Raw genomic sequence first — 24,097 nt, forward strand, 5'->3', positions numbered from 1 at the left:
ACCTGAGTTTGCTTTTGCAAAGAGGGCTCTACAATAAGAAAGATGCCCCAGGGGTTTTCTATTTTCACTGTATTTGCTCCTATAATAAGACATATGACATTAAACAAAAGCAATTATTTTAAAATAGTTTAATATTGCTCATATTCAAACATATCAAGTCAGAAAGAAAAGCCAGCTCTAACAAAGGCCTGTCCCACAGGTTCAATAGAATACCGCAAAAACTACTCATTTTCAATTATCTAACTGTAAATCACTGAGAAAGAAAGTGCTTTGTAAAGGAGCCCTAAACCCACAGCAGTGACTCAATATTATGTAGACGCTTTAAGGCTCAGCATGAAGTGCCTCAAAGGTTTAGTCAGTGTGCATTAAAGAGCATCACTAATTACAGCATGTTGGATTGAGAAAGTATGGCTAACCATGATTATAAGACCTTACCTATACCTTCACGAACAGGTTACGAAACAACCGCATAGTGTATACCTTCAGGTTGGTGGGGTTTCTATCATATTTCAAGTTTCTGTCTGTTTTACTGCACAGTTGAGGAAGATTTACCAAAAGAAAAGAAGCCTTGTGATTGTGTATCCATCCCTTTAAGGCAACTATAATGTGAAATACACAGGAACTACCACCTGTTGTGGCATGCGTCAGCTAACTTTAAAGTCCAGTGCGACATAAAGTTGCATAGATCCAAATAACAATCCAGCCTCTGTAATAATAAAAAAAGATTTTTGCATTGATGCATGGAAGTGCTAGAAAAAATACAGCAAGGCAGATCCTCTTTATGGATTTATCAGCAGGAGAACAGCAGTCGGTGCTGTGTGATTGTCAGGGAAAAGTAGCTCTATGGACCAGAAGATTAAGGGAACAACCCTGTCAAATCAAGTAAACCCAAGTCTCTAAACATAAAGGAATTTTTTTTTGGTAGCCAGCAGTTGGAAAGTCATAGCTAGTGTACACACTTTGGTTTTTAGAGTCAAGTTAAGCCACCATACAGTCAGCTGTGCCAAAATGGTTTGAACACTGAGGATGTACTGTACATGTTACAGTTGGTCATTTCACCAATCGCTGAAGCGCAGGCGGTTGAAGGCCTCTTTGATGTCCTCATTGGTCTCTGAACCTCCGTTGGTGCCAATGCGGAGTACATTGCTGTAAGAGACGTCCTGCTTCAGTTTGCGCTTGCTGAGGACCACGGTGCCTTCGGCTCCCTCCGTCGCAGGACCTGTCAGCAGGATGTAGGCAGCATGGCGTCCACGCTCCAATAGCGTGGCTAAGATAAAAACACAATTACAGTCACCCTTCTGTTTTCCCATCCTTCCAGCCACTGAGTCACATGTTGTAGTTAAATGATAATATCATTTTGTTAAATTATAGGAAAATTTACAGCAAAAAGCACCTTTAAATGTTATGATGTGGTTGATGAAACTGGTCGACTCGAGGAGAACTTTAGAATACAGAGGATGGAGCATGTAGGAACGTCGGTCACTAGTTAATGGTCTCTGGAAGGAAACATTTTAGTCCGATTAGCATTTTATGAGAAATCTGTTAATATGCAATTTTCAATAAAGTTAGAGTATTTACAGATGAGTTGGTCTCTGAGGGCATCATGCCCCAAAACACGAAGATCGAGAAGGAGTTGGTGGTTTGGATTGCGGCGGGTCTCGGTGAGTTAGGACTGGCCAAAAGCTTGACTTCCCACAGCACACCACCGGACTTCCCATCAAGAATTATTACCTACATACAAGACGGACGATGGTACAGTTAATGTATGATTCAAGTCGGTCACCATATGAGAGAAGCTGGAGACAGAAAATGAAATGTAGGTGTCACAGCAGTGTTGGTATGGTTTAGACCCAACTTACCCTCTTTGTGTTGTTGCCAATATCCTCCTCAACCACAACATCAAGTAACCAGTCTTTGTTAAAGTGACCAAAGGAGGGCTCACTGAATGAATGAGAACAAATTACTTAATAACCAAATATTAATGTGTATCCCTGAACTAATAGAGTTTTACTTTAAAAAATGTAACTTAAACGATGAACTAATTTATTTTCTGTTGATCGATTAATCAACTAATCGTTTCAGCTCTAAATCATTTGTGCAATATATAAAAAAAATTTAAAATCTAACAGGAAGTTCACCTGAGGACTGAGCTAGTGTTGAATCTCCACAGTAACTGCAAATTTTTGCCATCAACTAATAGCACCTCCTTCCCAGTCACAATCAGCAGGTTGGGTGTGTTGTCTGTATCTCCTGTTCTGAGAACTTGTTTCACTGAGTCAGACCTACAAAGTAGAAAGAAATTAACAAGTCTCAATGGCGACGCACTGTGTTGCTAAAGTGATAATCAATGGATTAACGAAGCACCCGCTTCTTACTCATAGACGGGTACAAGGCCAGATGTTGCACTGGCAATCTTCTCCCAGTGTTTATCCTTCTTGAGTCCCACCTCCATCCCTGCTTTAGCCTTGGCAGCAATGCTCCACAGTGACAGTCCATACAAACCAGTGTCTGTGAATGAGCACAAGATTACTCACTACTGCCATCAAGTGTATGCTCAACCAAGTGCATACATCTATGTACAATAGATGTGTCGGAACTTGATGAAAATTAGTCAAATTCGACAATAGAAAATAAAAAAGGTGACTGAATGTATTATGTAAAACTACTATACTGAATACAAAGCTACATCACATGATGTGATATTCCCCCATGACCACCTCACAAGTCTCTGATCAAGTGCCACCATTTTCTACCACTTCCTGACAAAAATAGCACACGCCTTGAGGACAGTTTCCAGATATGTGATGACAGCTTATTAACTTATTCTAACTTTGGTTTTATTTTCTCTTCTAGTTCTATAGAGAGATGCCTCTAATTTCTGACACTTTTGAACTACTTCGACACAGTGCAGGGCTCCTCTATTAGGAAATATTTAGCTGGTCTAATTTTAGATGCAAACCTTTTTGTAGTAGTATGTAGTGAGACCCTTCTGTAGTGCGATGGAGAAGATGATTGGCCGTCTCTGTGAAGTCAAGAACCACTGAAGAACCAACCTGGACACCCGTCTTCCCTGAGAGGAATACCAGCTGAGTCTGACAAGAGACATTAAAATTGAGGGGATTCTATTTTGCGGCAACAACAACAGATGATTTCACTGCCAGTGCTTCTCATTTTGTATATCTGATTCCTGTCACAGCAAATCATTATAGAAGAACATTCAGAAATACAATGTGACTCGAGCCTTAAACCATAAGATACAAAGAAAGGAAACAAATGTAGCAATTATAAATAACATCACTGATGTTTAACCTGTGCGTTGCCAGATGACACTAGAGCCACATCGCCGACCTTGTCCCCATCCAGATCTGGGACACTTAGAACAGGCACAGTGATGTGCCGATCCGGAGGCTGAGGCTGCTGCCAACTGACATCACCTGTGTACACACACACACACACACACACACACACACACACCTCTCAATCTGACCGAGTTTATGTAGTTTAGTTTCTGGGGAAAATAAAAAACCTACAGCTTTCCTAAAGCGTAAAAGTTCATTCTTGGCCTTGGGAATGGTAGTTTGACAAAATAACTTACCACTTACTAACTTTTCTCCAAGAGTTTAACTACATCTCAGGGGTCATCAAGGGATGGATTTATAACATTCTTGTTACTAAAGAGCATTTCTTTAATTTTCATGATTGTTTAGATCCTTGCCTCATTTTTAGTTGTTAGGACGAATCCAACCTCAGGAAACTACGATAAATTGGCCCAAAATTTTACACTACAACAATTTTCAAAAATACTTTTTTGAAAGGTTAGGCTAACATAAGAAATTCTACACATAGGGGCTTAAAGATTGTTTTTAATGTGTCAAGATAAAAACGACTTACTTTCAGTGTAGAAAACTTTATTTTTGATGTTGTGACTGCATGGACTGTATAGCTATGTACAGTCAGACAGAGGAATGAGTCAGTTACCAGTATATTTGTCAACAGCTGTGAGTTGGTCAGAATGGGACACCAGACAGTCCCAGGTTCTGCTTGTGTCTTTGTCCAGACCACACTGGGCCCAGTGGAACTCAGGATCCAGCGCACGCTCCCACAGGCTCTCTCCATCTGTCCCATCCACTGCTAACACAAACACACACGGCGAGGGCAGCCCTGGAAAACACACAGAATGTGTCTGAATTACCTTAAAAACTGCATAATCCAGCTCTTGTTTCCTCACATACTTTCTACCTGCATCAGCACACGTATTGTTCTGACTGCCTTCTGTGTTTTTGAGGACAAACAGGACATCCATCACCTTGTCCTTGCTTGCATCTTCGATAGCTAAGAAATCATAGGTTGCTGTGGAAGAAGGGAGAGAATAGTAGTTAGTCCCACATTTAAAAACACTACCAAGCTGTGAAAAGCACACAATTTTACACACCTGCTTCAGGGAAAGTCCTGTTCCAGGTAATGAGATACTGTGGTCTGACAGGACAGGGGATGATGAAGGAGAAGGCAAACACTATGGTGAGGCAGATGAACAAGGAGAGGAAGAAGACAGCAGTTCGCCAGTGGGTCAGTTTGGAAAAACCCAAGACTTCCTTACAGCTCTTCTTCTTCAGCTCTGTTGCTGATGGTGCCATTCCTGCCTCTGCCCCATCCTCTCCCCTCTTCAGAGGCTCGCCCTCAGTGGCACTGCCTGTGGTCTCCATTGTCTCCTCAATGCATTCCCGGCCCACAGATCTGCTTGTCAGGGAAAAGGGCTTACAGTAAAACCTTACCTCAATTTAATGCTGGATTTTTAGTAAACACTTGTGTTACTACACAGTGAATACACCCATCACGGACCACAATTTGCTTCTGTATCCATCCCAGTGTGGTAGTAAACTGCAAACCTGCATGCGTCAAAGTAATCAGCAATAATAACAGACACAACTCGCTGGCATTCATAGGTATATAGTACATGAAACAATACTGAAGGCAGCACTGTCTGTCAGTCCAGCTATTTCTGCTGCATCAACCTTTGTGGATCTGAGCCTATTCAGACGTGCCAGCACTGACTCCAGAGATTTCTCAGCACAAAAACAACAAAACCATAGTGAACAATCACCATTAACTAGGCTAGCACATCCTGAATTTTGTTCCCTGACCACAGGGAAATCTATTAACTTACTCTTTTTAAAAAGTACGTTGGTAGGTTAGCAAACACGTCTGCTCTCAAAAATATATAAAACATGGAGAATTTACCGTACGATGTTAGCTAGGTAACGTTAGCCCAAGAAGTTTTTCAATGTCGGATAGCTGTCATTAGCGAGCTTTGGTTTGGAAAGTTCACGGTTACCAGCTGGTTAGTTTGCTAACTTGTTGATCAAAGGCCAGGAAAGCAAGAATACGGGACACGTACGTTATCACATCCCGCCAGTCAATGATAAATGTATACTGACGCAAGAAAAGTTTCTTACTTTACACTCCACTGTGGTTTTCGGTGGTCACTAGTGCGGCTAACTTCGGAAGTAGGCCTGACACACACCAACAGAGCCGCTGTCAACCGCAGCTGCGTAAACAAATCACAGGCTAGCTCAGTATCCGTCACGATCATACAGTGTCGTGGGGTTTCTTTGCCCTGCGTATGTCTCTCGGGCAGCGCTTTCTCTCTGCTATTTAAAGAGATATCCTGAACCATATTAAAACCCCCAACACATTTGAGGTACTTGTGCCTTACTTGAGCATTTTCTTTTGAATGCCAGTTTCTATTTCTACTCCACTACATTTATCTGACAGCTTTTAGTTAGTTTACAAATTAAGATTTTTTTTAAATATAGGATTTATAAAATGTAATGTTTTGTTATAAAAAAAAACAATTAGTTTATTAATCAATTAGTCGATATACAGAAAATGAACTGGTAACTATTCTGATAAGTGTTGAAGTCATTTTTCATGTAAAAACATTGCATGGTTCCAGCCTCACATATTTGAAGATGTGCTGCTTTTCCTTTTAAGTATTAATATAGTAGTAGTATTAGTATTAATAATATTGATGTGTTGTTAAAAATGTTGGTTGAACATAACAAGCATGGTGAAGGTCACTGGGTAATTTTGAAGGCATTTTAGACTATTTTCAGATTTTTTAATAAACCAAACAATCAAACTAATGTTGATTAATCCATAATGAAAATAATCATTAGTTACAGTCTGATACAGACTAGTTAAAAATGATCTTCGCCTCAACCAACAGTAAAATCATGCTTTAACATTAATGCATGACTAATAATAATCCAATGATATATAAAATAGTCACATGGGACACTTTTCTGCTGTGAGTACTTTTACTTTTAATACTTAAAAGTACATTTTCCTGATTAAACTTACATACTTTTACCTAAGTAACATTTCCAAAGCAGTAATTTTACCTGTAAAAGGGTATTTTTACAGTGTGGTATTACTACTTGTACTTGAGTAAAGAATCTGAATACTTCGTCCACCACTGCCTAAATACAGCTTAGTAAAGGGAGCAACCAGGTGATACCAGCCTTTGAGTAGCTGTTTCCTGAGGAGCGAAAATCAGGGCAAACAAATCCCAAATTACCCACTGTTGGGTTTGAGCACCTCTGATTGGTCAATGCAATTGTTCTCAAACGTTACGATTGGTCGATTTCATACCGATTGCCCTCCCTTTAGCGTTAGCTCAACGGAACCTTGAAACAAGAGGGCCTGTCGTCATTTCCCTAATGTTAAACGGAAACTGGCGAGTCCATGAAATAGAGAAAAGCTGCGAGAGGTGATGCTTGGACGAATAAATAATCAAATAACCTGACAAAAATACGAAGGGACTGTTTTCAGTTGCTTGATTGTTATATAGCGCCATCGACGGAAGACCAACAGCAATGTCTGCCCAAGCTCAAATGAGAGCTTTGCTCGACCAGCTAATGGGAACAGCGAGGGATGGTGAGTTGCCGTATAGTGCTAGCTGAGCTAGCTAGCTAGCCAAGATGGAGCCACTGCTCAGGCTCGCTTGTGTTGGTGTGTGATGAACAGACCTGCATGAATGGATTTACTGCAGAGGGCTGTGAAAAATACAGTAACGTTAGATTCAAGTAGCCTTTGCTGATTAAGGTTGCGATTTAATGTGTGTATCCATTTGGGCTCATTTTAATTCAAAGAGTTGTTACGTTTTTGCTTTAGCCTTTACCACTGTAACTTAGCGTTAGCTAACTCAATTCGTAGCTAGTTGGTAGCTACTGTTGAGAAGTTACGGAACCGTCAGGGGCCATGGTACCGAGCTTTAAACGATATGTAACAATGTATAAATACCTGGCATTAATCCAGTTATAACTAACGTTAGTTCAGAGGATAATGTTAACGCTACTGCGTTACATTCATAGTACTCATTATTGATAGACTTGCAAACGACCCGCAGGCTAGACGTCACATTAGGCCTAACGTTACCAGTTGTTTTTGAACTAACAATAGGTTTAATGAACCGGGTTATTCAACTGATAACTTGTGTTACGATTTCCAACATTATAATGTGAGTTAGTGTCTGTGACAAGTTGATAAAAATATCAATAATTTGCACTCAAACTCAATAGTGTAACATTAGAATAAAAGTCCTGTATTTACAGTCTTACCCCACAAGTAGGATCTGCAAAATGTATTTAAGCATCATCCAGTAGAATGGACCTTCACAGTGTCGCGTTGTATTTTTGAATTATTGCTTATTATTACCACTGTGTGTAGTAATCAGTATTTTAATGTTGTAGTTGGTTTAAGATGGGGCTAATCTGAACGACTTTGTATATTGTTGGACAGCAAATGTTATAAAAGTGCACAATCTTATAATTTAAGTTGATTATAATTTGTATTTTAAATCTTTATCATATTAGTGTCCTGTAATTGCAGCTGATAAAGTATAATATTTGCCCCTGAAATTTAGTAGAAATTTAAAATGGAAATACCCAAGTCAGGTAAAGGTACCTTTTAAAGTTGTATTTTATTTCTCTAAACACTAAATGAAGAACATTATTTTCTCTCCATTGGTTGTTCCTGAGTTGCCTGGTGTTAAAATAAATAAATAATAGCCTACTTAATGAACCTCACCAATGCAAATTAATAAAAAAAAATGAATGCTATTGTCCTGATAATATAACTGTTGTTGTCTTTATTAGTGCTTTGATCATTGAGTGATTTTTGTAATTGCTTCCAGCCATTTGGATACAGACATTAAAAGGTAAATCAGCTGTCAAGTCTGATTGCCATGGGTAGAAAATGACAGCTTATCGCTGCCCTGCCATTTTATAAGTCAGAGGTTCATCCTGACAATTGAATTGAATACAGTCTTGTTAATTATCTTTTAACAAGTTGATAATTCGATCTGTACAGTTAGAGTGAAGTTGTGTTGTGAGTTTGTGGGTGTATGTGTGGTGAGATTGATATCAAATTCTTCCCATACATTTGTTGCATACAAACTGAACAATTGTGGCCCCTTTATTTTATTCATTAAGGTTCAGTGTATCTTTGCCAGCCTACATCAATCTGCAAAGGAGTTGCAGAAAAGCCTCATGTTCATCGAGCCGTGAGTCACACATAATTTTTAAAGCTGTTATGATGAATATCCAAACAATTTGTTTGCCTTCCGGAAGTTATTGTAGCCTTTTTTTTAAATCTCACAAATGGGTATATCTTCAGTGGCACTAGCATTACAATTTGGAGTAGTGTTATGCAGCTTGAGCTAAGACGACAGATCGCGCTGAATCCAAACGAGCAGTTTTTCCATTAGACGTCTGTTTTCAGAAGGCAATTTTTAGCAGTCATCGAAACAAAAACTTTGCACACATCATTTACAATCTGACTTGTGTATGACTCCCAACTTCTTACTACAGGTATGGGCAAGAAAACTGTTCCCATTTATACTTTTCTACAGCGGGTTTAAAATTCTGCAGCTGAGGTCTTGAAGATGCAGAAGGGTACAGTATGTGGTGCAGATCGCAGTGTGTATAAACAACAATTTTTTTTCTTGGATTTCTTTTGGTTTTTCTTTTTTTTCATTCCTTTTCAATGTTTCATATTTGTAAAAGGCTTGGCTGGAACATTTGCCTGAAATGTTTACATTTCTTATCACAGTCATAATAGCAGTCTTTGCTGCATAGTCAAATGTAATGAACACTTAAGCGTACACTACATCAAGGTAGCTCTGTTCACACCAGTTAATTGAAACAACAAGTTTATAGTTATTTACCAGTTTTGTGCTCCTATTAGCTTAATCTCATAATACCCCACATTTACCCGAGTGGACATTGAGCCTTGACAAGTTAAACTTAAGTTGACGCTCGAACATCGCCATATTTTTTGATTGAGGCTTGGGTAAGGTAAGCACTAAGAATAAGTGGAAGTACCATATACATGCACACACATAACTTTTGCTTCTTCAGTGTTGATAGATGAATGAATAATTAACGTAGTACAACAGAGGCACACTTACTCTATTACTGGTAAATATAATGCTACACTGAGGAAGTATATGTAAAACATTGACAATCACAAATATAAGTGTTGGTTCTCACTGATCTAGGTGGGCAAAAAGTCCTTGAGTTCATATTAGTGACACCCAGTGAATGTAGTGCTATTACAGTAATGTATTTTAAAGCACTGGATACCTCGCCCCTGCGAACAAATATCTGAGGTCTTTCTCACTGGTTGTTTTTTTGGACTGTTGCAGGGGATGAGACGCGGCAGAGGGTGAAGTTCACCGACGAGCGAGTCTGCAAAAGTCATCTTCTAAACTGCTGTCCACATGACATCCTGTCTGGAACTGTAAGTAGTCTACAATTTAGGTCTGACCAGCAGTATCTGTTTCACAGAAGAGTCAGTTTGAGTCACTTCTGTTTGTGTTTTGGTGATAGCGAATGGACCTGGGGGAGTGCACGAAGATCCATGACTTGGCACTTCGGGCAGATTATGAAATTGCCTCCAAGGAGAGAGATCTGTTCTTTGAGCTTGACGTAAGCGATGTCCTTCTAATAAATAATGCAGTGTGAAGACCATAGATTTTTCAGTCACCATAATAAAACGCAGATTTACTGCACACACGTGGGGGAGGATGTGTTTGCTATATACTTGCCTTTGCTTTTAATTGAAGTCAAGTGCTTATCCAATTCTTATATTAGCTAACATGTCTATTTTTAACTGTTTCTTTTGTGGAGGAGTGGCTCATTCACACCCCTTAATGACAGTTAAGCTAAGTGCTACAATGGGGCTTTTCACCAATACCACTGACTGGCACCCACAAAACAACCTTAGTTGTAGACCAGCTGTTGCACTGTGCAACATTTGAACAGTGTTCGCTCAATATAATTCAGCAGATTTAGACAATGCAGAGGAACATTTATATAATTTAAAACATCTACCAAGTCACCTATTTAAGTCTGTGTGTCTATTAACACATTTTCTCTCTCCTAAAGGCGGTCGATCACCTGGAGTCATTCATTGCCGACTGTGACCGGAGGACAGAACTAGCCAAGAAGCGCCTGGCTGAGACCCAAGAAGAGATCAGTGCTGAGGTTGCAGCAAAGGTGCGTGACAATGTTTTTTTTGTTTGTTTGTTTGTTTTTTAAACATAAACATTGTGGTACATACAGTCCCCTCCAAAAGTATTGGAATGGTAAGGCAAATTCCTTTGTTTTTGTTATTTGTATTTGGGTTTAAGATCAAAAGATGAGTATGAAACAAGAATTCAGAATTTCAGCTTTCATTTCCTGGTATTCACATCTAGATGTGTTAAACAACTCAGGACATCCCACCCTTTGTTTGAACCCACCCATTTTTCAAGTGAGCAGAAGTATTGGAACAAATAATCTTAAAGTAAATAACATTTAATATTTGGTGGCATAACTCTTGCTTGCAATAACTGCCTCAAGCCTGCGACCCATCGACATCACCAAAGTGTTGCATTCTTCATTTGTGATGCTATTCCAGGCTTTTACCGCAGCTTCTTTCAGTTCTTGTTTGTTTCGGGGTGTTTCTCCCTTCAGTCTCCTCTTAAGGAGGTGAATGCATGCTCTATTGGGTTAAGGTCAGGTGATTGACTTGGCCAGTCTCAAACCTTCCACTTTTTCCCCTGATGAAGTCCTTTGTTTTGTTGGCAGTGTGCTTTGGCTCATTGTCCTGCTGCATGATAAACTTCCTCCCGATTAGTTTAAATGCATTTCTCCGTAAATTGGCAGACAAAATGTTTCTGTACGCTTCTGAATTCAAATATCATCAGCTACTGTTGTTTTCCTTGGCCGCCCTTTTGGACGTCTGTTGCTCAGTACACCAGTAGTTTCTTTTTTTTTCAGCACATTCCAAATTGTTGTGCTTGTTATGCCCAATGTTTGTCCAGTGGCTCTGGTCGATTTTCCTTCTTTTCTCAGCTTGACAATGGCTTGCTTTTCTCCCATAGACAGCTTTCTGGTCTTCATGTTGGTTTAAACTCTAACAGGAAATGCAGTCTTTATAGGTTTGAACAAAGCATGAAAACTTAGCCTAGTCATGCAGAGCTATTTAATGTTTGGACAATCAACCTAAAAGGCAACACTTGGGCAACAAGAAACATCTGTCCGTCACATGTTCCAATACTTCTGCTCACTTTAAAAATGGGTGTGTTCAAACAAAGGGTGGTATGTCCTAAGATGTTAAACACATCTAGATGTAAGTACCACAAAAAGAGAGCTGAAATTCTGAACTCTTGTCTCATACTTATCTTTTGATCTTAAACCCAAATGTCTTCAGTGAACAACAAAAACAAAGACATTTGCCTTACCGTTCCAATACTTTTGGAGGGGACTGTATGTGTAACATTGACACTTTCACTTTTTCATGCAGCGTCTAGTTTAACAATGTTTGCAACAGACCTGTCAGATGTGAATTATGTTGTTTGTGCTGTGTTGCAGGCAGAGAAGGTTCATGAACTGAATGAGGAAATAGGGAAGCTCCTGGCCAAGGCTGAGCAGCTTGGAGCCGAGGGCAACGTTGATGAGGCCCAGAAGGTCCTGCAGGAAGTGGAGAAGGTCCGCACTAGGAAGAAGGATGCAGAGGTGAGGAAGAAATAATTGGATGATGTGGTGCTTTTCTTTTTTTATATTAATAATTCCATCTTCTGATGCCTTAATGCTGCCCCTCATTATTTTCTTCTTTCTCAGGAAGAGTACAGAAACTCCATGCCGGCCTCCAGCTTCCAGCAGCAGAAGCTTCGGGTGTGCGAAGTCTGCTCTGCTTACCTGGGTCTCCATGACAATGACCGTCGTTTGGCCGACCATTTTGGTGGGAAGCTTCATCTGGGCTTCATTCAGATCAGAGAGAAACTGGACCAACTAAAGGTATGTGCCAGCTTGTAGCACCATGTACATAAGACATCCATTACTACAAAAACCCTAAATTAATGACAAGTATATGTAGGAGTGACATGGTGCTGATATTGAAAACAAAGAAAAGAAAAAAATGCGTGATGAACTGTCTTGTGGTTTGGGTAAAGATAGTTTCACCTCTAATTTGTGCACTGTATTTTTGATCAGAAAACTGTGGTCGACAAGCAGGAGAAAAGGAACCAGGAGCGCTTAAAGAGACGAGAAGAGAGAGAGAAAGAGGAAAGGATGAAGAAGAAGTGAGTGCAGACATGTATGATGACATGTTTAAAGTGTGTATGTTTTATGGTTCAAACGTATTGTTTTGACATCCACTTATTTCATAGGACCAGATCACGGAGCAGAGAGCATAGAAGGTGAGAACGCTGCTCACTCTTTCCGCATTTTTAAATCAGTTTGTTGTTCTGAGTAAAAGGACTATCTTAGGCAAATTATAACTCACTTGTGTCTTCTATTTTTATCAGGTCCCGTTCTCGTGACCGGAGAAGGAGACGCTCGCGCTCCTCATCACGAGACAAGCGCCGTTCTCGCTCACGCTCCAGGGAGAGGAAGAGGAGGCATCGCAGCCGATCCCGCTCTCGCAGCCGAGGACACCGTCACAGCCACGAGCAGAGCTCCAAACACAAGTAAATAATGAAGTGTATAATCTCTTTGGTTTCCAGCAGGTTAATAAGAAGTATGTTGCCCACTCCTGGTCATAAATGTTAAATACACTCCTTCAGACTAGTAATATCCATCCCATCTGAGCTGTAAATGTCTCTTTACAAATACACATTTCTCTTCTACTTTTTTCTTCTGTGCGTTACTTGAATATCTCATACTTTGACACCCAGGTCGTCCAGGGACCGAGAGCGCTCATCCAGAGACAGGTCACGGGAGCGCGACAGGCGAGACGGTATGAACGGCAGATCGGACTCCCGCCGGGCAGACGACAGGGACATGGGGGACCTCTAAAGACCAAACTCGGCATCTATCACGACACACAACCTCCTCCTGTCTCTCTCACCTGTCTGTCCATTTATAATAACCTAATGTTACACACAGTCCTGGCCTTGACCCCATTGTTCTCCCGCCTGCCTCCTTTGTTTGCTTTAACAGTTAATGCAGCCGACCCAGAGTGTACACGTACCTGAAATACTATGGATTAAAATATCTAGCATCCAGATATATTGGAAGATTGCATTGAGATAGGGGGGATTAGTTATTGATCAGCAGTGGAGTGTATTGTGACCCACATCTGTAATTTGGTGGCTGTCTGTATCCAATACATGTCTTGTTATAAACTGCCCTACAACAGAAAAAGTGACCATAAACTGATGGTCTGCTGGGCTGAAGCATAAAATGTAACTGATCTGCGTCTTTTATCATTAACCGAAGGTCTTTTGATACACAGTCTGTCTGTAAATATGGTTTGGGCCCACTGATTGTAAAGGTCTGAAAGGCCTCATCCTGTCGAGTTGTTTTGTTTCACCAGCTCCTGGTAAACAGCACTTGGTGTTTGAAAGTTCCAAGTATTCGTATTAACCTAATTTCCCTCATTATCCTTTTTTTTTCCTTTTTTTTTTAACTATCAAGTTGTATTTTATGCTGTCAGTAGTGAAGGGAATCTATTTGATTGAGAGTTTGGCCAGTGCTTGTTTTGAAGTCTCTTGTTTCAGTTTGTTTCGATCTTGATTTTGTTTATTTAAAATAATGAAAATAAATGGTTCCTCCAAAGTTAGTGTCGGCATGCAAAGCAGTAGGTTCAGAAATTATACAGTGGAAATTCATTGCTATAACTGTACATAACCTTTTGTTAGTCGAGACATGAGTTGAAATTTTGACCCAAACAGATTTTAATGGATGCATTGCTTTACCTAATGTGTGAAGTCATATCTGTTTATGTTCTGCTGGAAATCTTTCTTTGAAGTCTCTAAATAAAAGAAATCCCAACATTTTATTTTTATTGTGTGCTCGCTGCGTTCTTGTCACAGCACGTTAGTCATGGCTGAATTATTAAACGAGCATAAATACAAAGATAAATACATTTCATTTATTGAAGTTAGTCTTCACCTACAAGGCAGAAATGAGACTGAAGGAAACCTCACATTAAAATCAACAACATAAATTACAAATGGTGTACTTTAATGATAAAATATATAATTTGAACAGCACTGCCTGATAAAAAGCTTAAATTTCTTATTCACTTCTAAATACTTCAGGTTTAACATGAACTAATTATGTCATAATGACCGTTGTGGTCTTCAGACAATGCTGTATGATCGAGTCACTATTCCACAGTTGTTCCCTGGTGAGTACAATCAATAAATCAGGAGTTGGATCTTTAGTGACAATAGCACCAGAATATCACAATCCTTCATCTGAAACTTCATGACGTAGACGCCTGCTGCTCACAATGTGGTGCTGTCCAGTTTCAGATCAACCTTCATTTTCTGCTTCTCCATGACTGCCTCCAACTCTGTGGCCCTACGGGCATCCTGGAGAAAGCAGAAGTGAATTGGGACACATGAAGGTAAAAGGATCTGTATTTCTATAAAAGAATGCTATAGGGTAAAAAATGACATCTGTTTGTTTTAGAGGTTTAAAATGCTTTCAGCAACAGAGTTTGATGTGGTGTTTATGTGAAGTATAGACCTCTTCTTTAGCACACGACTACTTAGAAAAGACAACATGCCATGACAATAAAGTGACTCAGTAGCATCAGGAAGCTGGTCCCTTGGTCAAAAAAATAGTGTTTTCCTGCTCACTGAATAAATTAATATTGGGCCATAATTTCATGTTTCTGACACAAGGTAAATTATGTTCAATAAATTATGCTACCAGTAGTTTTTCCCTGTCACCAGATTGCATTTACAGAGAAATTAATATGAAATTGATCCTAATCTGGTTGAAATAAAATATCAATAATCCATAAATAGTGCACTTTTCTGCCAAGAAGTCTGGAGGCATTTTATTGTGAGTTACTATCCTGACACGCTGTGGAAAAATAGGTTTGAATGGTTGGTTTTTAATGCATGTGATGTATGTGGAAAGAATTCTTAGCAAAATCAATTAAGCATCGATTACACTCATGATTTTGTGTTTGCTTGCTGTCAAAAGTTGTTCTCTGCACACTCAACTGGTTAATGTTTGATAACTGGTCAGATGTGTTTGACAGAAACAGAGAAACAAAGACCAGCTTTAAAGTGGCCATAATGTTCCTTCAATTTACCTCCAGTAGTGCTTTCTGCACAGTGAGCTGGCTGTACACTCTGGCACCCTCATCTGGAATCACAGATCGTAGCTCCTCCTTGTTGAGGGAGAAGAGCTGGGCCCCTGTCAGCACTCCCAAACATGACACCGTTCTGATGGACAAAAAGTACAAATTACTAATCTAGACAAACAGCCGCTTTAATGCAAGTTTTTCTATCCTTAATATCTATCCACCCATAATGAGAACATATACGTTGATTATCTGTAGATTTTAGTAATTTACCTGTTCTATAGTTTGTCATTCATTTCCTTATAAGCTTTCTGACACTGAAAAACAGCTTTGTCATGGATAAATGACACTGGCAGCACACCCCAGTGTGTAAACAGGCCTGTAGTCAGCTGTTGTGACATCACTCACCGTTCACTGAAGCCCTTCCCTCGGAGCCACTCCGCTACCTCCTCTGGAGGAGAGTGGTAGTCCAGAGGAATGGAGGTCTCTGAGGAGCGAGGGATGACCAGGGGTTTGTTCAGATTCTTTCCATTGGTCAGTCTCTGGAGCAGCTCGTCATTCATCAGCATGACTGGAAAGATCGAAAGAGATAGAAATAATGATGATATTTAAGTCTTTTATGCCCACATTCTATTATTATTACTTTTTATTAATGTTCTCATTCTACACTATTTTGTATCGTACTGCAACTAATTGTTATTTTTATTATGGATCAATCTGCTGCTTATTTTCTCCATTAATCGACTGACTATTTGGTTTATAAAAATTCTGAAAATGGTGACAAATGCCGTCACTATTACCCAGAGCCCAAGGTGACACCTTCACAATGCTTGTTGTCCAAACCTCACATGAAAAATGACTTGAAAAAGTAGTTGTCAATACATTTCCTTTCAATCGACCAACTGATTAATTGACTAATCAATCGAGCTGTCCTTGTGTACTGTGCTTTTAATCTAATCAATAACTGTTGCAGAGACAGTCTAGGAGATTATAGCTCCCTATATTCAAAGCACCTTTTCACAGCATCTATATGACACACCCACACCTCCCACACAAACGCGTATAGTTTAGTACCTTTATTATCTGTGTCCTCTGCAACTGGTACGTGTTGGCTGTATGCTGGTAAGCTGTGGGGACGCTTGGGGGAGTGGGAGGGGGCGCGGGGTGGAGCAGGAGGGCTGGGTGGGACCGCAGAGATGGTCTTGATGAGGGTAGGCGGAGCCGGAGCCTGCAGGAATGTGGAGCAGAGAGGGAAATTAAGACTGGAATTCACTCAGGTGTCTACAGGTGACAACATACATCTGTGCTTGTGTGGTTCCTGTGTGTGTGTGTGTGTGTGTGTGTGTGTGTGTGTGCGTTTTTGCGTCTCACACTCGGGGGTTTGTTTGTGACGGGACTGTCTGCGTGAGCCACAGGTTCCAGGATGTTGAAGGGAACAAACCCGATCTGGTTGAAGCGATTGCGACACTTCCACCAGCGCTTGGATGATTCGATCACCTGTCAGGCAGAGGAGTTGCTGTCAACAACTGCATATACTGCAGGCTTCATGATGGGTTCCTGAATGCACCACTAATACGGTCTTATTGTGTTATTTTACATAAACTACTTGATTTCATTACCTCGAGTGTCTCTCCCTGCTGCACTGAAAGCTCACTGCTGTTCCTGGCTATGAATTCATAGGTGCAGCTGTACAGTCTCTCGGGCTCTGGCTGAAGTCTGAGAGGAACGGAGACACACACCATTATCATACAGTCGGGGGTAAATTGTAGCAGCTGATTGATTTGCTTCTTAAAGATGTCCTACCTTTCATCTCTGACGTCCCTTTCTGGAGGTCCGACTAGCTGAGGAGACTGCTGGGGGTCGACAAGATGGACATTCATGAATATGCAGAACCCACAAAGGCATAAACAGACAGAGAGAAACAGGTAAAGGGTCATCACACAGAGGGCATGGGGTGGCTGACAAAATAAAAGACTGAAATTCTTGTTAAACATGCACACACAGCGAGAGCTTTGAGAGTTTCCTCTTATAAGGAAGGTTTCAAAAGAAAAAAATGAAGCCCTAGCCAACAGAGTGAAAAATGTCCTCTTTATCTGTTGGAATTTCAGGAGTGCATTAATCAGCAAAACACCACTTTCAGCAATTATTTTACGTACTGTTAATAATCATAACATGTGCCGAACATAAGCTTGAACAACAGTTAAGTTAAAAATGACAGTCATTCATATATAATAGTGGATTCATATAATGGTTTATAACCAAAGCCAACACAAAAACATGTGGAACAGGTATTCCATACCTCTTGTTTTACCCGGAGGTCCTCGAGTTTGTGCTGTGACTCAACCGGATCCTCCCAAACCTGCCCGTTTGCCTTCAGGGCTTCCGGCTTCCAACCACTCAAGAACACTGGGGTGTACGGAGCTACAGGCCCTCTGAGCTGAGACCTGAGAGAGCACAAAGAGTCACTGTATTGGGCCTTGTTGCACTTACTTTACAGTGTGACCAAAACTACGATTGCTGTTAAACATGCAGTATGTCGTGCCAATACTAAATATCTTCACATTACGTTCACGCCTGAGAAATCTGTCCAGTGTGGCCAACAAAATTATATTGTTGGCTGTGTGGAAAGATTTATTACATTAAAATTCCCCATTAAAATGTTATGGTATTCAGCATACTTTTAAAAGGTAATCAATCAAATAACATTTCACTGAGGTTTTTTTGCTTTCACGCAGCTGTGGTCAGTGAAGGATCTCCATCACATACTGAATTATCTCAGGGGAAGCCAGGCAAAATAAAGAAAAACTGGGTCATCATTCTTGACGAAAATGTATTTCATGTTACTTGTTGGTACTGACCGTGGGAGCGTCCAGTTGGGACCCAGAGATGTCCACAGCTGCCTCTCCTCCTCGTTCAGGTTGTCTTGTAGCAGGGAAACAGCAGAGTTGGTTAGGGCGGGGCTGGACACCGTGGCTCCGAGATCTGGTCCCCCTGTTGTTTTCACCATCTGTACATGCACCCACATAAGAGACAACCGATTTTCATGCTCCCAGTTTGTACGAACAGGTCTAATACCAAATGTCTGAACAATCCCTGGTGTTTTTGACCAAATATCCCTTCTGATCGCGCAGTAGTACGCTAATGTCTGACATTATTTGATTAGTAATTAAGCTAAACACAACTTTTCTTTTTTTGTTAGAGCTCAGTCAACCAAAGTATGAGACACACACACACACACACACACACACACACACACACACACACACACACATTCAAACAAACAAACAAACATATACAAGCCTAATGGATGCATCCAAACATACAAACAACACATACAAACACATGAAAAAGCGACATACACAGTCCCAGAGATGAGGCTGTGTGTTTCCATTAAGGTGTGCCATTATACAAGTATCAAACACACCCAAACCACCCACTGATTCTCTTGATGAGGACTGATTCATACCTGAATAGAAATATTCTGGGGTAAGCCTTCATTGTTATATCAAACACTTGAAATGTCATGTCTGATGCTTGAAATTTTATTTGTAATTAGTTAAATACTCTTTCCTAAATCTGATGGCATATGTTTTTTAAGGAAAGTCATAGAGAAACTATTTTTGACAGCCGGAATACACCTGTGTTGTAATTCCAAGCAGCAGTCAGGGGACAGCAACGTGGCATTTTAAGCACTATGAGAGTCCAGCTCAAATCCATTCCAACTGTTTTACAAGTACGCACCTAGGACACACACCTGTGCACAAACACTGACGTATAAACCAGAACAAACAAATGTGGTATTTATTGAGTGTTTGGAGTTTCAGTTGGGCTAACTCACTGGGAACTGCCCTGTGTAAATAAATGGAAAAATTAATGAATGGAACTTGTAGTTTCTGGCAACAGTACTCAACTACACTGACGTCTTTCCATTATTTTGACAAGACACACGCTTGCAGTTTTTTTTCCACACTTGTGTATAGCAACAGCTCAGGGACCAACATACTGTCTCTGACCTGGTTTTGAACCATTAGCTATTATATAACAATGTTATATAATATATTGTCCACATGTTTTCGACACCCAAATCTTCTGTTCATCTGCTCCAATATGATGAGACATGATGATGAGACAGAATGAGAGATGTGGACACTAGATTTATCTTAAAACGTTTGTCATGCCCTGCCTAGGCTTTTTTATCTGTGCTGCATTAAAAGACAAGTGTTTACAGCTGTAGCAACAACAGGCGCTGCCTCCACAAGTCCAAACTGGTGGAGACGTAGAAGTTTTAAACGCTCACTTACCATATTCAAAGGTTTGAATACATGGTGAACAAGCTCCTCTGAGGAAGGATTGGAGATGGTTGATTTCAGACGGGCCTATACAAAAATAAATAGAGTAATTTATAATGTAGCACACTAAGATAACCAAAAAAAAATCAAATGTGGCCTGACTGAATACACACCAGCAGGCTAAAGCAATATTTGAATTTCTGGAAGATATCGATGAACTCCTCCTCTGGTGGAGGTCGGGCATTTGCAGCGAGTGAATCTTCTGTTGTTCAGATACACAAAATACAAGAAAATAGAGAACCCACAGTGTTATCAGGAGCCAGAGCTACATTATTATCATAACTAGTCTTGTGGGCAGTATCTGCAAAAATCTCTTTTTACCTTCAGTAGTTTGCTTTTTACTTTTACTCTTCTTTTTCTTCTTCTTCTGGCTCAGCGCTGTTGCAGCCTCTGCAGTCTTCTGCAGCTTGGCCATGAAGTTCTCGATGTCTTCGAAACAGTGATTGAGGATCCCCTGAGGGAGGGAGAACCAGTTTGTTATGCTGTTCAGATATGAGTTAAAGCCAGGGGTGACTGAAAAGGTTAAGAAAGGTAATCGGGAGACGTACCACTTCTCTCTCTGCTCGCAGGAAGGAGATGTCAGGCCCGCCGTTCACTGCCATAGAAGAGAGGAGACAATTCAGTTTGTCCATTGGCAATGAATGCAAATGGATGGTCTATACATGACCCTGGTCTTTGCTGGATTTGTAATTCCTGCCCCCCTTTAGCCTTGAAACCCTCCCCCCTTACGCACACACAAACACACAAAGCATTCTTTGTGCTCCTAAATACTTCACACTTCTTTCTTTTCCTTCTTCTTACCATCTCATCATGTCAAACACTTTTCCAGCAAGCAGTTTTGCTGTCATATACAACTTTGTGTGGAAACAAGTATTTTTATCTTACCTCTGAGTCCGGGGTAAGGCGGAGGGTTGGATGGTGGGGGGTTTGGAGCTTGTGTGATGGGGTGGCTTGGGATTTCACTCGGGTCGATCATCTTTCCTTCACTCTGAGGAGGCCTGAAGGAAGAGAGGAGACATTCAAACCCCGCTACACTCTCCCAACATTGTTCTACAAGTAGTGTTATGATGGCGGCGACCCATCACTCTGCACCATCACAGGAAACACCCTTCAGGGGCTTTAAGAAGTCATCGCACGCATTCATAAAACACTCATTCGATTGCAGATAGGCTCAATCTCATTCTGCAGCATTGGAGACTATTACAACAACAGGACATCTTTAATCAGTGGATTCAGCCACACAACTCAGTCCTCCATCAATGGACATTATGCAGTGCCTCTGAAATTGAACCCCGCAGCCCTCATTCCACCTTGAAAGTACAGTAAACAGTCTGACTGTGCTTTCTCATGGCTATCGCCCATATTGCACACAACACTTTGCTTCAAACAAAACTCTCCTTTTAAACAAATCAACAAGCAACTAGACAGTTTAAAATACTAAAGACAAGGCCGTGGATAAAAAAAACCTTTTTTTATGTTTGCCTACTCTTGCACACACACAAGCCCTTTGTAAATACCTTCTAGCTCAAACTTATGTGTTATTGAATCAGGATTTAAACACAAAAACCCCGCTGTCTGTCTGTCTCACCACATGTCCTCCACACGTCCTTTATAGAGAAATGCTTTCAAAGCAGGTATTTCATTCAGCCCCCGAGAGTGCACACCGCCACCGTCGTCTCTTCTCCGCTCTCTCTCCCTTCTGTGACAATGGCCTTGTAATCTCTGTCACACCTTCTTAAGTTATGTGGAAACTGGTAAAACAAGTCCTACTCTCTCTCTCTCAGCTGTTTACACTGTCCTCTCTGTCTCCCTCTCTCTGCCAGACAGGTGGATGGTGACAGAGGTTTGCATTGATTCAGTGGAAAATAACACATAATGGCCGTAAAAGAGGAGAAAAGCAAACAGCTTAATGGGAGATGGGTCTGAATTATCGTGTATCATCCTTGTCTTTTGTTCGGCTGCGTGTGTGCTGTTATTGGCTGCCCGTAAACCTCCACCCATACAATAACACCAAAACAATGCAAACACACACACACACACACACACAGAAACACGCCATGTCCCATTAAAACCATGATAAGATATGGGAACTAGGCACTTAAAAGATTGCATTTCATAAGGAACAAACATCAAATGAAGGGTTTTCAGTGTTAAAGCTTGTGACTATAACATTCAATATACCTGAGGCCATCAGGGAGCTTCTTACTCCAGCTTGAGGAGGACCCCAAAACTGCGCGTGAGATGTCGTCAGAGATTTGCTTTGCCTGGGAGAATAAGAATCTGAATCACTTGTAAAACCTGAACCTAATTTAAAACTGACACACTGAGTAGGGCAGGACAGAGCAGAGGGGCTGCTCAGATGTTATCACTCACCTTCACAGTCTCGCAGTTAAAGAAGTGAATGTCCGGTTTCTTCTGATCTACACCTTGGCAGACTAATAGAAGAAGGGATGGGAAGTGCTTTTCAGTGTTAATGGCATCGCAGCGGTGGATGGATTTGAAAGAGTATTTCTCCAGCTCGTCCTGCAAGGGTAGGTGAAATTGAAGGTCATTATGTGTGCTAATATGAATCTCATCTTCATCCATCCACAATCTATCCAGTCCTTCTGACCGTACTGCATCTGTTCTCACCTGGCTCTGTATGTCTCGGAGATGAATGGCTGCCGCTCCGACGTCCAGATACATCTGTTGAATCCACAGCTTTTTGTTCTGAGCCAGGAAGGAGAGACGTGACTTGGCCTCCTCCACGCCCTGCACATCCCCGTCCTGAAGTGAGAACGTCAGCAGGTGCTGCAAGTGGAGAGAATAAAGTAAAGGGTGAGGAAAAAGGCATCTTAAAATATGACTTAGTGGTCTTAAGAGTTAATGTGTAGATGTGTAGGAGATAGGACTTACACTGACAAGATATCGGGAGATGTTTGTCATCCTTTGTTCACTGTATCAGCGCCTCTGGTGTGAAATGTTTAAGTTAGAGCAGGTTTCTATGAATATATAGGCTGGGGAGAGGAGATTGGAAAATATGTTAGGAGGAGTTACAAAGGGTGTTGTCAAAGGACCTTTGATCTGCTCACAGATATAGATAGTTCAGCTGACACTGATGATATGGTTTAAAGGCAGGCAGCGCTTTAATCTCAGCTAGTCCTTCTCTAAACTAATTTAGCCAGTGCCTGTGGAAGCAACACCCTCATTCCATTTTTCCCTTCCTGTGTTTGAGCCTACGTCAGTCTGCACCTCTCTGTGCTTCACTATCGTGGGATGACGCTATTTGAGCAAGCAAGCCGCCTAACCAGTCTGATGGCAATACAGTGTATCTCATTACGTAATCTCATTTTGCCAGAGACCATCAATACTGAAATCACTGGCATCAAGAGAGCAAACGTCCAGTATCGCTAACACTCCCTGGTTTCATTAAAAACACATGGTCAAAATTACTTTACATGTTGTTTGTTCACACAGTCAGTGCCAAACTTGTGTGGCAGGTATCATGCTCATCTATGATATAGTATTTCAAAGTAAATGTCAACTATATACAGTGACAAATATTAGCAGGGCAATTTACGCACACCATTCTGACGTAAAAAAGTGAAAATTAATTTTAAGATCCTGGGGTGAATTCCTATATCAGCACTACTGAAAAGGAATGTAAAAACATTAGCAAGAAATCAACCTCAGAACTTCACCCTGTTGATAATGATTACAAAAATGTTATAGTATTGTTATAATGTACTGTATGTGCAATCTGTAGGTCATGACTATGTTAAAACACGTCATGCTTTGGTTACAACATTGCTAAATACTATTATGACCCATGATTCAATTTAGTGTACCAGGTGTTTTGGACTTCAGTAAGTGTGTATTAGCAGTTTGAAATTTTATCAAATGAACTAACAACTTTGAATTAACAGAGGCTACATTGTTTTACAAGTAGCTATAGCTGATAATTACTTTTTATGCACTAGTGGCATAAAAACATCAATCACACAATATCTTTCAGTGCAGTTCCTGATTCATAGTTACTTTATAAATCAAAATTCATATAAAGATTAAACAGTCTTAAAAGTTAGACTACTTCAGCGACTGATAAGTGGAAACTGATATTTGATCAACTTACCAGGGTTGATAGGCTTCCAATGCTTTATTCCTGATGTTGGCAGCTG

At 40.6% G+C, this 24,097-nt stretch overlaps 3 protein-coding genes across 7 annotated transcripts; 1 reads left to right on the top strand and 2 right to left on the bottom strand.

The window, feature by feature from the left end:
• Positions 1-113: 113 nt before the first annotated feature.
• On the bottom strand, positions 114-5,692 carry fam234a (family with sequence similarity 234 member A). Of its 3 annotated transcripts, none has more exons than XM_046069599.1 (12): positions 5,454-5,692; positions 4,433-4,734; positions 4,240-4,350; positions 3,979-4,161; positions 3,310-3,434; positions 2,960-3,092; positions 2,376-2,508; positions 2,139-2,282; positions 1,860-1,941; positions 1,579-1,731; positions 1,394-1,496; positions 114-1,267 (listed from the first exon to the last, which is right to left on the bottom strand). In XM_046069599.1, exons 1-12 carry the CDS (start codon positions 5,672-5,674, stop codon positions 1,056-1,058), a joined length of 1,902 nt encoding a protein of 633 aa, XP_045925555.1. In that variant the 5' UTR covers positions 5,675-5,692; the 3' UTR covers positions 114-1,055. The 3 variants fall into 3 exon arrangements, with proteins under 3 accessions (XP_045925555.1, XP_045925554.1, XP_045925556.1); XM_046069598.1 differs by having other exon boundaries at positions 4,433-4,737; XM_046069600.1 differs by lacking the exon at positions 5,454-5,692 and adding an exon at positions 5,239-5,257.
• A 1,007-nt stretch (positions 5,693-6,699) lies between these two features.
• On the top strand, positions 6,700-14,328 carry luc7l (LUC7-like (S. cerevisiae)). 3 transcript variants are annotated; one of them, XM_046069294.1, is made up of 12 exons: positions 6,702-6,936; positions 8,493-8,563; positions 8,871-8,954; positions 9,707-9,801; positions 9,891-9,989; positions 10,449-10,559; positions 11,919-12,062; positions 12,168-12,344; positions 12,540-12,628; positions 12,716-12,745; positions 12,854-13,015; positions 13,223-14,328. In XM_046069294.1, the coding sequence occupies exons 3-12, from the start codon at positions 8,945-8,947 to the stop codon at positions 13,341-13,343; spliced, it is 1,038 nt and encodes a 345-aa protein (XP_045925250.1). In that variant the 5' UTR covers positions 6,702-6,936; positions 8,493-8,563; positions 8,871-8,944; the 3' UTR covers positions 13,344-14,328. The 3 variants fall into 3 exon arrangements, with proteins under 3 accessions (XP_045925249.1, XP_045925250.1, XP_045925251.1); XM_046069295.1 differs by lacking the exon at positions 8,871-8,954; XM_046069293.1 differs by lacking the exons at positions 8,493-8,563; positions 8,871-8,954 and having other exon boundaries at positions 6,700-6,936.
• Positions 14,329-14,492: 164 nt separating this feature from the next.
• On the bottom strand, positions 14,493-22,918 carry eps8l1b (eps8 like 1b). The gene is made up of 18 exons (XM_046069292.1): positions 22,836-22,918; positions 22,572-22,730; positions 22,314-22,463; positions 22,122-22,204; positions 20,826-20,938; positions 20,489-20,535; positions 20,262-20,394; positions 20,054-20,142; positions 19,893-19,967; positions 18,450-18,598; positions 17,891-18,035; positions 17,395-17,444; positions 17,211-17,307; positions 16,963-17,088; positions 16,666-16,819; positions 16,000-16,162; positions 15,601-15,733; positions 14,493-14,866 (listed from the first exon to the last, which is right to left on the bottom strand). Exons 1-18 carry the CDS (start codon positions 22,863-22,865, stop codon positions 14,780-14,782), a joined length of 1,983 nt encoding a protein of 660 aa, XP_045925248.1. The 5' UTR covers positions 22,866-22,918; the 3' UTR covers positions 14,493-14,779.
• Positions 22,919-24,097: the final 1,179 nt, after the last annotated feature.

The sequence above is a fragment of the Micropterus dolomieu genome, linkage group LG14 (genome assembly GCF_021292245.1).
Source record: "Micropterus dolomieu isolate WLL.071019.BEF.003 ecotype Adirondacks linkage group LG14, ASM2129224v1, whole genome shotgun sequence".
NCBI classification, from domain to species: domain Eukaryota; kingdom Metazoa; phylum Chordata; class Actinopteri; order Centrarchiformes; family Centrarchidae; genus Micropterus; species Micropterus dolomieu.